The 16,098-nt window shown below is 40.8% G+C and overlaps 2 protein-coding genes across 4 annotated transcripts in view; both read right to left on the minus strand.

Annotated features, from left to right (window-relative positions):
• Positions 1-328: 328 nt before the first annotated feature.
• Positions 329-11,344, minus strand: agpat5 (1-acylglycerol-3-phosphate O-acyltransferase 5 (lysophosphatidic acid acyltransferase, epsilon)). Its single transcript, XM_070977301.1, has 8 exons — positions 10,483-11,344; positions 9,928-9,997; positions 9,717-9,832; positions 9,508-9,597; positions 8,225-8,315; positions 7,086-7,247; positions 3,115-3,238; positions 329-2,409 (listed from the first exon to the last, which is right to left on the minus strand). Exons 1-8 carry the CDS (start codon positions 10,699-10,701, stop codon positions 2,184-2,186), a joined length of 1,098 nt encoding a protein of 365 aa, XP_070833402.1. The 5' UTR covers positions 10,702-11,344; the 3' UTR covers positions 329-2,183.
• Positions 11,345-12,481: 1,137 nt separating this feature from the next.
• mcph1 (microcephalin 1) overlaps positions 12,482-16,098 on the minus strand; it is a 28,728-nt gene continuing 25,111 nt past the window's right edge. For all 3 annotated transcript variants that reach the window (XM_070977302.1, XM_070977304.1, XM_070977303.1), the window contains exons 14-15: positions 13,142-13,379; positions 12,482-13,048 (exon numbers count right to left, since the gene is read on the minus strand). In XM_070977302.1, the coding sequence (XP_070833403.1) occupies positions 12,996-13,048; positions 13,142-13,379 (291 nt within the window). In that variant the 3' untranslated portion in view covers positions 12,482-12,995. The remainder of the gene's footprint in view (positions 13,049-13,141; positions 13,380-16,098) is intronic.

A 16,098-nucleotide genomic window follows, 5' to 3' on the forward strand; every position in this document is an offset into this window, starting at 1 on the left:
ATATGCTGTCTGTGTCTGCTGTATTAAATGTGATCATGGAGGCGATGAGGCACATACACAAGCACACAGTCAGGTGCAGTGGTAGGTAGTTGATGTGAACAGCAAATTTAATCCAGCTATGATCCATCTATCTGGCAGCTCAAGCCCTTTGGCCTGCAGGACTTACTTTAAAATTCTAGCTTTATCATAACGTTTCTAAACAAGTAGTTTAATTTTTAAAAAGTTAGAATTAAAAGTCATCTTAAAGTTAGTTTCAAAATAAGTATTTCGCTCACAGTTTTTCTGATAATCATGTACTCAGGATAGCAAGACAGCAGAAAGAAAATGTGACTCTTCCCAAAGAAAACCACTTTATTTCACTCAAATCCCCATTTCCAGAACTTACACACATTAAAGGTTTTGTCATTTAATAATAGTCTTCGAAAAGTGTAAATCAATGCATTCGTAGAGCAAAATAAGCCACTATGATCTGTAGACAATGTGACCACACGCCGCAGTGAGCAGCAGCTCCGGCAGAGCGCCTCCATGCAGTCACCTAATGGAAAAGAGCCACTGTGGCCCTCTGCGAGAGGGCTGAGGACCAGCTCCTCCAAAGAGAAGGCACACATTTCCAAAATCTGTTGGCATTTAAATACTGTCTACATAGAGTTTCCTGATGAGTTACAGTCCGATCTTGTCAGGATAAAAATGATTATAAAATGGCTGACAAGGGTCATTTAAGAACTAGGAAGGATTATTCAAGTGAGGTATTGGAGTGACATGTAAAAACAATGAGACTTACTGTACCGTCCACATGAGGAGGACATATCAAAGACTAACTTTAGATGAAGACAAGATGGCAAATATGTAAAGTGACTTGTGGAAAATGCAATGATTTCATTACAGTAAACAACAACAATGGACATACAGTGCATTTCACAATACAATGATAATTATAGTACAAATGGCTTTGAATGCACAGAAAACCTGTGATATACTGTTAACATGGCTTTGTCAGCTTTTTGCTAAGTATTCAAAATAACATATGCATATAAAAGTTATGGAGCCATTATAAAAAAATGTAATTTTAATGTATTGAGGCAAAAAAAAAAAAAGAAAAAGAAAAAAGACATTTTCCGGGCTGGCATTAAAACAAGTATCGCTCAACTTAAAATACTTGTAGAGCATCATGGCAAACACGCCAGATTTTGGCAATGACTGACATTTTACCATTAAAGCAATATTTTACATTTGTAGAACATTTTCATTAACACGCACTTCTCCATGTGAGCTCAGTGTGGCATCATGAGGGACAAAGACTCTGCTCAAAAACTTTTTTTTTAAAGGATATTAACATCAGTAAAATCAAAATCTCAGCTGTTGAAAAAGACATTTACTCGTTTGTGTTTGCATAAATGAACATTTGTCTGCAGCTACAGTCATTTCCATTATGAAAAAAAAGATGTCTTTATGAATATTTATAGTAAACAATGCAGCTGGTGTCGTGTTTATGAGGCCCTGTAGAGGACTGCATGTTATTAATTTTGTTCTACTAATGTTAAAAAAACAAAAATCACTTTAAATGAGCAAAGTGCATAATGCTCCTGACATGGGACTTGGCATAAATAAGACATTGCAACCAATGTCAACGCGTCAGTGCACTTGATAATCAGTGATCCAGCATCGCCTTAATGTGTCAGTTACTAACAGTAGCTGACCACAATCATCAAGCGTGTTTTGAGTTCGCAAAAATTAAATGTCCTGTAAGAGCTTTAACACTGGCCAATGTTTGATGGGAGGGTGAGCATGCAAGAACACTGATTTGTCTAAATCTGATGAAGGGGGGAGTTACTTTAAGAGAAGTATACAGCCATTTTTATCTCATACTAAGTAGTTCAGGGGTATTTTTGAGAAATCTAATACTTTTCAACAAATCCACTCATGATTTTCTCATCATTTCAGGCTGCAAATCCAAATAACGTGAGGGAGGAAGTAGCACAAAAAGCTTAACATTTCTCTGCATCTCTGTTCAGCTTTCAGCTCAAGGTCAACTGTGAGCCAGACATGTGGGATAAATCTCTGAGCCTCTTATCAGACACTGCTCTGCATCTGGAACACACCTTGTGTAGATCCGATACAGGAAAATGGCAGCGGCTCTCCATGTCTTTTGTGCATCTCATCGCGGCAGCCTCCGCCCCCGCTCGTTAAGGAGAAACGTTCACCCACAGCCAGCCCAGCAGTGTCCCGTACACCCAGGTTCTCACGTACAGTTTCCTGCCGTTCTCCGTCAGAAGCAACGGCAGCGTCAGTCCCGCCAGGATAACCACTGATGGCAGGGTTTTAGACAGGTTCAGAGGGGAAGCTTTGCCTTCCCCGGGGAACTTGCATACTTTGTCCGCATCCTTCGACTCGTAGAAATCCGTCAGCAGCCTTTGAAAAGACAGATAACTCTCTTAGGAATTCAGCCTGTCTCAGAAATGCACAAGGACTACAAAAGAAACTGCAAAGTGAAACAAATGCAAAAGTTCACATCAGCATTTTTAAAGCAGCTACAGCACAAATAGTGCACTCGAATCACATTGTGGCTTCTTGTGGCTCGGCTGGTGTTGTCAATGTTGCGCTCAGTAGGTTTCTCTAACGTGAAGATATTTAACACGACTATTATTTGAAAACACTTCTCACAGTTTCTATTAGTGGTTCTGGACCTTTTCTGTCATCTTAGAGTAGCGATTACTAACGATTACTTCCCTTCATGTGCTGGTCTGGAATGACTCTCTAATCTGAATTCAGAGCGCTCTTGTTTGGGTACTGTTCCCACATGAATTAGATGAATTCATCTGTAGGGGAGGTTCATACTTTCCCCCCCAGCCCCATGTTATGGCGCTATGACCCCCATGAGTGGCCTGCCCCCCAGTTTGAGAACCACTGATCTATACAAAAGGTAAGTGCACATAACAGATTTTTCAGAATAAACTACAAGAATAATTTTCAGCTTGTAAGGGGTCATACAGAGGCTAAGATACATATCTGGTGACATGTGGAAGCAAAACATTAAAAAAAAAAAAAAATCTAACTGCAGCTTACATATTGACAACATGCAGTTTCGACATGATTAATTGTTCCACCCACACTTACCGGTCCTTGATTTCGAAGCGCTCGTGCAGCCACCTGCGGAAAAACACTGGCTCTGTAGGAATTTCCTTTATGTCCACACGGTCGAAGTGTATGTGGACTCGGGGACATTCTTTGCACAGGAATTCTGTCAAACACAAAAATTAAAGAGACTAAACAAAAACAGGAAAATCCTTTCAGCAAAACGGCACGTAGAGCAAGCACTTAAAATCAACACGAGGTGATGATGATGGAGTAGAGCTGCTATAACGCTGCCATGCCAAGTCCCTTTGATTCAACAGAGTAAAGACTGGTCACACGCAAGAGCGTCGCTGCTCAAACTGGTGCTGCGTAGGTACGATTTTCAGGCTGGAACACGATCAGAGTAAAACAGCAGGTGTGAGAATGAAATCAGGTCAAATCTGAGAGGAAATCAAGTGGAAATACAGAAAAATCACTACAGTCCATCAAGTCCAATTCAATATCTGAACTCATACTAAATATTCAGAGCTTCCACTGAATCCTCTTTATATGTAGTAATAATAATAATAACAATAATAATAATAAGAAGAAGAAGAAGAAGAAGAAGAAGAAGAAGAAGAAGAAGAAGAAGAAGAAGCCGTCTCAGTATCAGCAAATAAATGTTCCTAAAATAAATGTTTCCAGTGTCAAATCTCAGATCACTGAGTGAAGAAAGAAACCCAAAGTGTCTGAGAAGGTCAGACATAAAAATGTAACCAAGTGTGAACGCTCAAGGCTACATGTGTATCCCCAGAGACCTTCAAGTTCCTGTTTCCACAACATGCAATATTATCAGGAAACTTGGCTCTGCGGCCAAAAGAGGAAACTTGATCGAAGTCAGCAGCGAAAGGCTGCTTCTCGGGTGGACAGAGCACCTCGAGCCACTGCTGCCGCTGAGCACATTTAAACTGACCTTCAGACACAATACGCGGCAGTTTAATAAAGACAGAGGTCTCAATGAAAGGCGGTTTTGTGTGCATGGAAGCTCAGGAGCACAGACGCGCAAACACACAGCGTATTTTTGCAAAAAAAGTCATTCTTAAAAGAAAAGGCCACCTTCCTTCCTCGTACATGGAGGAGGTTAAGTGCTGTTTTCAGGTTTGTGGGCTGCTGAGAGTCCGATGGAGTGTTTGGCATCGAGAGGCTTTAACACTCTTAAAGCATTTCATAAATCAACTTACTAAAAGAAAGCTGAGCTTCCACTGCAGGTCATGTGTGTTGATGAGGGAAATCAACTCTTTGTTTGTAGCGACAAACGATGTCTCCTGATCTAAATCCTTTTGATAAACTCGAGCAAAGCTGAAAATCTGAGAGGAAAGAAAGCTTTGATAGTTTGAGCATGTAAAGAGGAGACCAAACAGCTGCTCGAGAGGTGCAGGGAGCTCATTCATTGATATAAAAGCTGCTCGATGGTTGATCATTTGTTATCCAGCATCAGGGCTCTTCAACTACATTTGTGCCCACAGTGAGGCCCAGACTTTACACTTACTCCTGACGTAACACGAGCAGTAAATGTGAATAGATGAGACAGGCCCCCCACAAACGAACAGGCCATTCAGATTAGAATAAAAATGTCCCAAACCAAAATAACTAAAAGCTTTTCTTCCTGTGTGCACAGCCTGTTCAAATATAACACACTGTCATACTGCTCCAGTTACAACAAAAACCCAAACACACTCAAAAACTATTCCAGTTTTGAAATAATACTTTGCAGAGGGAATTCACACAGGGGGAATTTCATTAAACAACTACCATCTTTAATGTAGTTTCAAGTATAGTACATGAGCAAATTCACATTTGCATATAATTGACAATAAAAATTCAAACAAGCAGAAGGCCTGCGAAGCCAAGCTGCCAAACGTTATTCATAAGAATCTGAGACTCTGAGGAATGACAGGGATCCATCCAAAACAAATTACAGAGCCGGTCGATTGAAGCAACAGGGTAAAAAAAAAAACACTAACAGCAATTACCTTGAAATGTCTCCAGCCGGCTACTTAAATTATGTTTTGTATTACGAGTGTTCTGAAATGTTGTTTAAACTTGCAAATTCGTCATTATCTGGAAAATCAGCATGGATTTGCATAAAAGGCCAAAACACATAGCTGAACTAAAATAAACACCCAAATGTTTATCTTGGATGTTTACTTTCCACTTATCTGACAGATGGAAGCGAAATTGCCTAAAACCTCAAAATTGACTAGTGCACAAAAGAAATTTTCACTTGTCGTGTCTCCTCTTAAACCTCCCTCGACTACAGAAATGCCATGCTTGAGTTTTGAGTAGTTCCAGTTCGGGGATGACTGTGTAAACATGCAGAAAATATACTGCGGTTTTGTGGTTGTGCAGCATAATTTGCTGCCTTTAATGTTGTCAACTTGTCTGACCGTTTGTTCAAAAGTGACGAGGAGGAGCTGGAGCACTTTAAGTGAAGGCATTATTTTGTTGTTGGAACTTAAATGACATATTTTCTAACTTTATTGCTCAAATGCAAAATCGGCTTGGATCCTGCAGCAGCTCTGGCCCACAGCGGTACTGTTGAATGCTGTTATTATGGAAAAAACATGCATGTCCTTTTTATAAAGAGTGACTGACTGATTGTTAACAATAATCAATTAAGAATGCTGCTATTATGACTTTACAGTGGAGGGTAAAATATATTCAAACAGTGTATACGACCCATACTTCAGGGTCCAACCTTGTTATCATAAGCTGAGATAATTCAAACTGTTCATACCGGTGAGAAGCACGTGTCAGATGTGAACCAGAAAGAGCGTCCGTAACAAAAAGCATCAGAGACTCTTGCAGCCGAGCGCGAACGCAGCCTCAAGTCACTTCCACCGCCCTGTGAAGTGACTAAAGTCACCTTCACCACATGAGACCGGGAAGTGCGTGATGAGAAGAATGCTTTTCTATTCTCTCTGTTATGTTTGCTAGAAACACATCGATGTTTATTCCTGAATCAAACGGGATGTTTTTTTAACATTCAACCGGTGCTCGCAGGACGACCGGGAACACAGAATAATCAAAAACTCCAAAACACAGAGTCATGCTGTTTACAGGAAGACGCGGCTGGTAATAGGTAATGTTTGCTGTGTGATTAATTACTGAGGGGGTGGACACAATGTTGCAGGGCTGCATTAAAACAATGCCTGTGTCTGTGGATACAGCGACGAACACAGAGTCGAGGCAGACTACAGCCGCTGTTAGCTGACAGTCTGTAACTGCATTTAAATGTGACTTATCTCTCACGGACAAACTAAATCTTATCTCCTGCTTTGATAACTAATATTTGCATTTTCTATTACTGTAATAAGGCTTAATTTTTTTGGAAGCTGGTATATCCGTTCTCATTTATCTTGATTCTGACAGCACTGTGATCGAATCTGAATCTGCAAATGAGTTCGGTGGGACTGGTGGATTTGTCAACAAACACGTCAACATGCTGAAAGTCGAGAGAAGCAATGCCACAGACGGACATCGTGCATTTTTAAAACATTCCCGCAAGGGAAGAGCTTCTGCGGTACACACCGCATTTACATTTAGCTGAGATCTGATCACAACGTGAGGTCTGGACGATCGATCGCATTCAGAGCACTCATAATACACTCCCATGCATCACTCCTTGCATTAACGTGTTTCCTAAACCACAGTCTGGTTTAGATGCAGACTGCATTTCAATGCCAGATGAAAATGGGGTTTAAGACAGATGCAACGATAACATGTTGTTTTCACCACATTAGTCTGCTGCTGTGAACATCACAGGAAAAGAGATATGACCGGGCAGAACAGATCATTCTGCAGTGGCGACAGTGATAAAATCTTATAACAAAGCCTCTTCTGCTCTTCATGTGGGCTCTAATTTACTCCCATGGAGGTCAGCTTGCATAGTATAGTATATTCAACACATGCAGCTGGAATACAAGATATCCAGGTAGAGATCACACCACCGCTGAACTCAGACGTCTGCTTACCTGGCATCGATGGCGCAGGTCTTCTTTGACCGGAAGCTTCCAGCGTTCCCTCGTAGGCCACGGTGATGTCGTACACAGCGTCCAGGTGGCCCTTCATGGTCTCGATGGCTATGTGAGAGGCCCTCATTCTGGGCGTAAGTGTGTGCCTCAGGACAGCCAGTCCTACGGGAAGGACATGACGAAATAAATTCTTTTAATCACAAATGTTTTATTAACAGTGTGAAGATAAAGCATCTCATGTCAGCCACCGCCACTGAAGTACTGCTTGATAGTGGTTTTGTTGTCTTTAAATGAATTTTATTAATGTATCTCTATGTCTCTGCGCTGTAAAGCACTTTGAATTAGCCTGTGTCTGAATGGTGCTGCATGAATAATCCTGCCTTGCCTTTAAAAACAAAGAAATGATATTAAAAACACATGATTCAAAAACACAGTGATTCCATGTGGATGCCTGTGTTTGGGTCAGTTACTGCACAGTCTGTTGTCGACGTGGCACCATCCTCTGCTCACTAATACCTCACTAATAACAGATAATGTCATGTGCACATGTCGGCTCTCCAGAGCGATTTGTTTGGATTAATGGGGGAAGGTGATATTCAGAGCTGCGGTCCAGAGATAGGCTTAATCTCTGCAGAATGGATGCAGTTTGTGAGCTGACCTAAAGACAAAACTGCACAATAGCATCGCAATGATCATGTGGATGCAACACATTTATTAAGGAGTGAAGCTTTAAAGCTACATTGAAATGCACAAAGCAGTTAAATATAGTCAACCTTTAAAATGTGTTAATTTCACTTCCTCATGCTACAAAAAAAGGGTCTAAACAAACTTGCCCAAAAGACTATCCCAAGAAAGTACCTTCATGCATATCTGAAATCTGAGTTTTGAGGCTGAATCACCAGATAATGCTGTTTTGTTTTTACACAAATTTCTATTTTTAATTCTTCTTAATTCTAAGAATCCACAATCAAAGCTAAAAATTTAACTTCCGTGTGAATCTGTATGCACGTGATGCTGAGTGGTCGAACAGTAGCATGATATGAGGACCACAGGTCACACAACAAGACTGAGTTGGCTGTTTTACATGCTGAATTAGCATGCAGCAGTACAGCAGTAAATGGCTGCTATCATGCCAATACCTTCTTTCGTCGCAAAAGCCTGACTGTCGGCGATAACGCTCTTCAGCTCTGGATTATACCGAGTTCCTTCAGGGAAGATGACAAGGTACATCTGTGGGGAGAAAAGTATGTGAAATCAAAGTGTCGTCGGCATTGGTTCTTATTGCACCGGACAAAAGGGAACTTCTAACATTGAGGGGATTTGTTGAACAAGAAGCACGGAAACTGAACACTGTCCTGAACTCATAACGTCTGTAAGAAAAATTGACACACAGCCTCACCGACTCATTCCTTTAAATCAGTTTGGATTATAAAGTGAAAACTGAGTTTTTTGAGCGATTTAGACTCAACGCACTCATGAGGTTCAAACTTGTATCCCTTCCTCTTTCACTCATTTCACTGTGACACCGCTGTGTTTAACAAAAGGTAAACAATTACCAGGAAGTTATAGCCATCTGAAAATTTACTGTGCTGAACAAAAGGTATGTTAGAATCTCTCACTTCACACTAGTTCATCTTCTGGAGGATATAAAGGCGTTTACAAGTAAATTTCAAATGAAACATTTCAGCAGCAGTTTCCAAAATGCTTCATCACTTATTTGTGCATTACTGGAATCAACAGGCACATGAGTTTTGCTTTAACAATTTGCTTTGAAGTTGGCAAGATAAAGTTCAGTCAAACCGGAACAAAGATGAAAATACTATACTTCATGTTATTTCTGACCTCCATCTGAATTTTTCATCACTGTGACCTCTGATTATGCTCATTTTAACTTTCACCACTGGACTTCACAACAGAGCTTTCGTAGCATAACTTGGGGTCACTGGGACCACTTCTGTTGAACACACACACTCACTCTCACACACACAGGCACAGAAATACACACTAATCCCCCACAGCTAAATCCAAAAAAGTGATTAAAAACAAGCCCTTTCAGCACAATAACACACACACTGCATCTGAACCGTCCTGCATCCAATGTCTGATTATCCATTTCATTTCACTGCTGCTGTCGTCATCGGATGTTCTGTTAATACAAACTCTGAGAAACTATTCACGTCAACATCCTAATTACAAGTAGGGTAAGAAGGAATTTTTGGAAGACAGAATTTTGGGAGATTATTGCTGAAAGCTCTGCAGTGAATTTAGGTGGTGAAGTTTAAAAACAAGCATGCAATGATGAGAAAAATGTGGAAAGCAGGGCCCAGCGTAAAAACATGAGACCATTGTTGGTTCTTGTTTCTTATTGAACATCACTGAAAACGTAACTTTTTTTTTTGCTCGTTTATCTGAGAGTACTTACTGGTGTTCCAGAGTGAGTCTGAGTGAGGAGCTTCTTCCTCATCGCCTTTTCATTAAACTTTGCACTCCGTTTCACGTAGGCTCCTCCGTGCTGAAAGAGAAATATAATCTGATGAGAACAACAGCGCTGGACTGTGACACAAGTCTAATTTACATCTTTACATCTGCAATTTACAAACTGACAGTCAAATACTCACACAGTTGCATTACCTGAGAGAAATACCATCCGTATAACGGGAGCCACTTCAGCCCATCTTTCAGGACGTATCTGACGTGACCGAGGGCGCTCTGCCTGATGGCGAGCATGTCAGCAATGATCCAGTCAGCTATGAGGAAAGCCAGCGGTAGAGAGTACATGTTTACTTCAATTTGTTCTTTGCACTAGAATGAGATTTTGAAGCAGGACATGCAGACACTTTACCTGTGCATTGATGATTAGACAGGTAGATGACGTTCTCTTTGTTCTTTGGTATATCTCCATATATGATGATCTGCAGAGAAAGCAGATTAAAGATATTTCAGACTCGAGATGTTCTGGATTGTCCCGTTTGCTCAATTCTTGTACATTCAGACAAAGAATTATTTTGTTTTGTTAAATATTTAAACTGCATCGGGGATTTGCTTCCAGTATAATCTGATTTTGCCCATTTTTTACAAAAAAAAAACCCCAAACCAGCACAGACTGCAGCTTTTCAATAAACCCAAGAGGATTTACTTAAAAGGCCCCTTCTGAACTACTATGTGGAGTTAGTCAGTTAGTGAGACAGAGCAGGCAGTTTATCACTGTTATTTTAAAGTACAAAAACACCTACTGTGCAGGCAGTGGCATGAGAAGGGCAAAAGAATGCAGACTTTCTTGGTCAGCATATGGTTCATCAAGATCCTATCCATGAGCCTGTGTCTGTCCCCACTTCACATGTTGTTATTGAAGGAGTTTCAACAGCAGCAGGCTCAGTGCAGTGAAGGAGTCACTCACCTCAACTCCTGTGTAGTTTTCAAAGAAGAAGAGAACCATACTCTGGTAGATGCAGTACAACCGGTCGTCCAATTTGTGATACAGTCTCGCAGGTAAGACACTTGAAAGTAAGCGCCAAGCCCCCCATGACAGCAGATAAGCCGGGGCTGTCCCCAGCATGATCGTGGCTGGAAACCAGTACCGCAACGAGTATGTGTGCACAACCAAGGAGAGCAGCATGGTCCCACTTCTGGATCCACTAGAGTAACAAAAATCCCTGAAGCAGACCGTAGGACTTTGTACAACACAGTGTTGACAGGTTACAGACACCGCACCCTATCTGTCGCACGCCACACCTGGCCTACTTTCAGCACACCTGGCCTGACAAGTCAGCATAAGAAAGTGGGGAAAGCTGCAGCAAGAGATGAATGAGGAGCTAGATGGCTAAAGCTAAATTTAACCTTGTCTGCAAACCGCAGTTAGCCAAGTCGGCTTAAGCGCTAATGTCCGCCCATACTGCAATACAAAAACAACAGTGAACTGCAGTTATCTGTTTGGTGTCAACATCTTAGAGCAGCAAAGCAGAACACAACCTGAAGCCGAACATTGACTGTGCAAGTTAACTTAAAAGACAGCGTTAGCCTACTATTAAACGTGTTTAGCCCGACAGGAAGTTTTATCGAAGGCTACATTTAACATAAACTGTCTTCTCTAATGTCGGTGCGATAACAAAGTGGAACCCAAACGTCAACTTAGTGGTTAAAAGGCAAAATATTTTCTATTTCCGCCCGCGGGTCTTCATATTTCTCCAGCTAGCTGTTACTAAACTAGCTCCTTGCAGCAAATGTCACACACGCCTCCCTACGTAATGACACCCTGTAACATCGGCGAAGCCCATTGGTCAAGTGACGTAGCAGAGACCAACCAATGGGCGAAAGCGCAACATGAATCCCATATGCAACATTAAAGGACTACAACACTATTTCCTGCAAGTTTTGCCACATTTTTCTATAATCAAACATTTAAAATGGTACATATGCTTTCAATGGATAAAAGCCGATATCACACAGCCTATTCCTCCAGTATGTGATCCACTGTGGCTTAAGTAACCCTCAAAAAGTGTGCCCAGTATGCTGTTAATCATACGGTGTTAATAAATAGACAGAGATAGCAAATATTAGAGATATAACTCTGTTACTGGTCTTGGTAATGTTGGCCAATCAGAGGCTGTATGCAGGAGCATTCAATTGCAGTGTGTTGAAAGGGCTTGTTTTTAATCACTTTATTGGATTTAACTGTGGGGGATTGGTATGTTTTTTTGTGAGTGTGTGTGTGTAAGAGAAATGGCTCCAAAAGTTGGGTGCAAATGCCAGTAAATGTTACAGCTAAAAACAAACAATGCATTTTCTGTTGTGCACCTCTCATACTACACAACTTGCATGTATGCATGCATGCAACTTGCATGTATTAAATACTTGCAGTATAAATACAATACAAGGAGTGTCAAAACTACAACTTCAATAAAATCTAATTTAGCTCATTTAAAGATCACGTCAGCATTAGTGTCATAGCATTTAAGTAAATTTGTTACTTTCCATCTGTGCAGCTTAAACATGACTGACAACTGTGAGTACAAGCTGTGATGCATCAGCTTGTTCATTTGCCGTCTGTCACCCAGTGACACGGCTGAGTGGACTCTGACAGCACTTTGACAGGCTGATCCATCACATCACTGCGTTTTGTCCCCTTCAAAATCAAGTCATTACTTTCAAAAGGAAGCTAAATTCATTATACTATGACTGTGAAAACATTCAAACGGTTACATTAATGTCATCACAATTCAATTTCATTAAAACATGGAAAACTGAAGATTACATCACACCAACAAATGTGATGTAAGTTTTGTGTCTGCAGCATGTATACTGCTGATAACTGCTGATCGATCATATTCTGAGCTGAAGTCAGCTTGATTCTTAAACATCTTTTTATTTTGACAGAAAGTAAAACCAAAGATCACAATCAAAATTTAAAAAAGCATTTATTAACAACAACAAAAACAAAACATTTCTAAAAGGATATAGTGTGTTATCTCCATTAAACAGTTTGAACTGGCTCAGCAAGTATTTTTAAAATCATATCAGTACACGTGAAAAACAATGTGGCTCAATCTCATGTCTTCTTGGGAAAAACACTGTTAAGCAGTAGTGTGCAATAATTAAAGAAAAAAAATGTAAATAATAAAGGATCGAGATGCACTATGCATGCAGTTTTCCATGTTTCACAGTAAATTAGGCCGTTGGATGGTTGATAGTTCTCAGAAGTAACAGGTTTGCCTGGTAACCAGCAACTAAAAGCCTTCAAAGGGAATATCTGAAAGGATTTATGTAAAGCCTCTGAATACATTTTCAAAGCAAGATGATAAACCTGCACAAGAACACTGTAAGGCATAAATTGAAGGTATGAGACCAGGCACCATCCAGCAAAAAATGAATAAAATTAAACTTCACAGGCAAAATAAAAATATTCTTCAGCTTTCACTCCAGGTCATAGTTATCATACGACAGCTGCTTCAAATGTGTGATACAATCTAAAAAAAAAAAAAAAAGGACAGGCGTAATTATTGGTGACACGATAAAGGAGCTGAGCATTTAACACAAAGATGAGCAGGAAAACATCTTACCCAGCACCCACTGCTCAGACAGAATCCTGCTTCCCTCTGGTCTCCTGCCGCTGTACTTCCCTATGCAGATACCCGCCTGCCGCACGGTTTTGCACACTGTTCCTCCACAGAGCTGGATCAGCTCTGCCAGACTCTGAGTGGGCGGCTGGGAGTGCTGGGACACAAACATGGCGGGCTGGCTTTGGAACAAGTCCTGCTGGTGCTCCCCGGCAGACAGGTGCCTCTGGAGACGGCAGATCTGGGAGGAGAAACCGACAGTTAAAGACTGCAGACATGAAATGTTTTTCAGAGGGGTGCAGTCAGGACGCAGGCGCTGATCCTGTTCAGCTGCTCTGTTCACAAGAAACGCCAAAAGAACACAACAGCTCGCAACGTGTCCTTAAAAGATCATCTGAAAACTGCTTTTAAAGCTTCACTCATGTTAAGCTTTCAACATTTGTCTGGGCGAAGTTTCCAGAAATGATACAGCAGTAGTTTGACATTGTGAGAAATGTGACGAGCTATTCCACTCCTCTGTCTGCACACTAAATATGAAGCTACTGCCAGCAGCTGGTTAGCTTATCTCACACTGGAAACCCTGGCTCTGTTTGAAGTTAAAACATCCACCTACAGGCACCTCTAAAGCTCACTAATTAACACATTGTATCTTGTTTGTTTAATCCACACAAAAACTAAAGTGTAAAGACAGTAATACGCTATTTTCAGGGCGGGATTAAGTGCTGGACTATTTCTTGGCCAGGACCAGTTGCTAGGCAACCAGTGGAGAGACTCCAGGAAGTAAAATCATCATTTTTTTTCCTACTGTCTCAGTGTGGCTTGGAATTAGTTTGACAGTTTCAAGTCATTCCAGCTCAAAATGTCCAGTTACAATGTTCAGACTCGGTCAAACCCAAACAGACATTTTTCACAGCAGACATGTTGACAAGGAGTAGTAGGAAAAACAAAGGTGTTACTAATAACATTAACAACGGCTCGGTTTAATTCAAGCGTCCCAATAAGCCATGGCAATGTGACACCATTTATAATATCACAACCCTGAAACTGACGCATTTTAATGGCCTTCAGCCATTGATTTTATTATCTACAACTGTGCTTTTCATGCTATGACATGTCAGAACACCCACAGAGTCCTGAGAGTTCTAATCAGGTAACATAAGTGGAAAACACCTGTGTGGGTGGACTACAGGTATGTCAGAGCTGACAGCATAATCATGAGTTCATACTGTTTTTCTTTCTTGTAATTCTAGTCAGTCAAACTTTAATATGGAAATTTTCAAGTCACAGCTTTTACTTAACAATGCTAAGCACAATGAAGATTAGTATCATTAACCTGCAGAACACCAAACTGCCCCAGGATCACGTTTTGTTTTTTTGCCTAAAAATGGTACATTTACATTATATTGATGTTGATTAATGTGTGCTGTTTCTAATGAATAAATTAAGTATCCACTTCAACACTGATTTGAAACCACAACTCAATCGCAAAACTTGCCTGAAGGTGGCTGTTTGTGATGCAGCAGAAACCGATTTGGCTTCGAGGCACATGAAAAACGGACCCATGTACCATGAAAGCCAGTTTAAATGGCAACTTTTGTTGGGACGAGTAAACATTTCCTCAGTCATTACTGAACATGAAACCGTAAGTTTACTCCAGTTTTCTAGAGAACAACATGGACAACAAACTCTTCAGCACTATTTCAGTTACCTATCAATTTGAAGGCAGCCTGGCCTCGTGTATTTTGATACTGAAATAACTACAAATTCCATCACAATCGAATTATAGGTGTTAAACTCTGAGAGGCAGAAGAGTGGGCTAAAATGCCATTTCATGTGCCTGGTTTCATTTCGTACTTTCAGCTCTGTCTATATGAATCTCTGTTGTTCTGTTGTTTTTTATGGGTCTGGTGAATGATGCTCTAAGCTCTCACTACAGGCCTGCTCTGTGTCCAGCAGGGGTCAATTGCTAAACTGAAGGGCGCAATCTGCTCTGTTCTCTGTTGAATGCCAGGAAACGGGCTGTCAATGTTCACACAGGTTTCACTTTACGTCAAGTAATCAGGGATTGGTCAGAGGGTTCAGAGACAGGGTCAGGTTAACGTTAAGCCATGCTGTGCACTTTAAGGGAATGGCCGGAGACTGTATATCAGGTCTACTATGTAGGAAAAGAGACTTTAAAAAATAGGAAAACCAGGCCAATGCAAAACAGAGCTGAACAAAATGCTGACACAAGAAGAATACATACAATATTAATTCTCTGGCAACTTCAAATAGTTAAAGTAAATATACATTAAGTTGTGTGGGGTCAGGAAAAGCTTAATTCTACCTGTTTATTACACCTCACAGCCAATCTCACACTGCTTTGGTTGCACTGATTTGTGTAAATTTCATTTCATATTTTGTATACTGCTGCATTGAAGGTACATTTATCATGACCCACATCTCAGTCTGCATTTTAAGGTGGCACTATACAAGAAATAAAACCTAACCGCTGTCAAACATGATACTAAAAATATTCATCTGTAAACGAGCTGCGAGCTGAAGCCTGTTTGTTGAATTTGCTGAATTCTTTTAAATCTCTAGAGGACGGGTCATAGAGATGCCAGTGGTAACGAGCTTTCTCTGATAAATATTCTTGAAATTGTTGGATGAGTTGTCCAGTGCCAGCAACAATTTATTTATGCATAAGCTGGGAAACCCCACTTCCTTACTCTGACAACCCAACCAATATCTTTGCAGCCACTAATTAGATTAGATTCAAAGCACAGTTCCACGTTTTTCTGCAGAGAGGCAGGATGGACAGGCAGACAGCTTGTGCAATCACTACCAGGCAAGGAAGAAGAAAGCGTAACAGCCAAGTATAATGAAATACAGCGCGCGTACAGAGTTCAGCAGAAGCCCATTTGCTCATAGCATGAGAAAACTGTTGAGTGTGTCCTACATTTCCACACATAAAATGT

The sequence above is a fragment of the Chaetodon trifascialis genome, chromosome 13 (genome assembly GCF_039877785.1).
Source record: "Chaetodon trifascialis isolate fChaTrf1 chromosome 13, fChaTrf1.hap1, whole genome shotgun sequence".
NCBI classification, from domain to species: Eukaryota; Metazoa; Chordata; class Actinopteri; order Chaetodontiformes; family Chaetodontidae; genus Chaetodon; species Chaetodon trifascialis.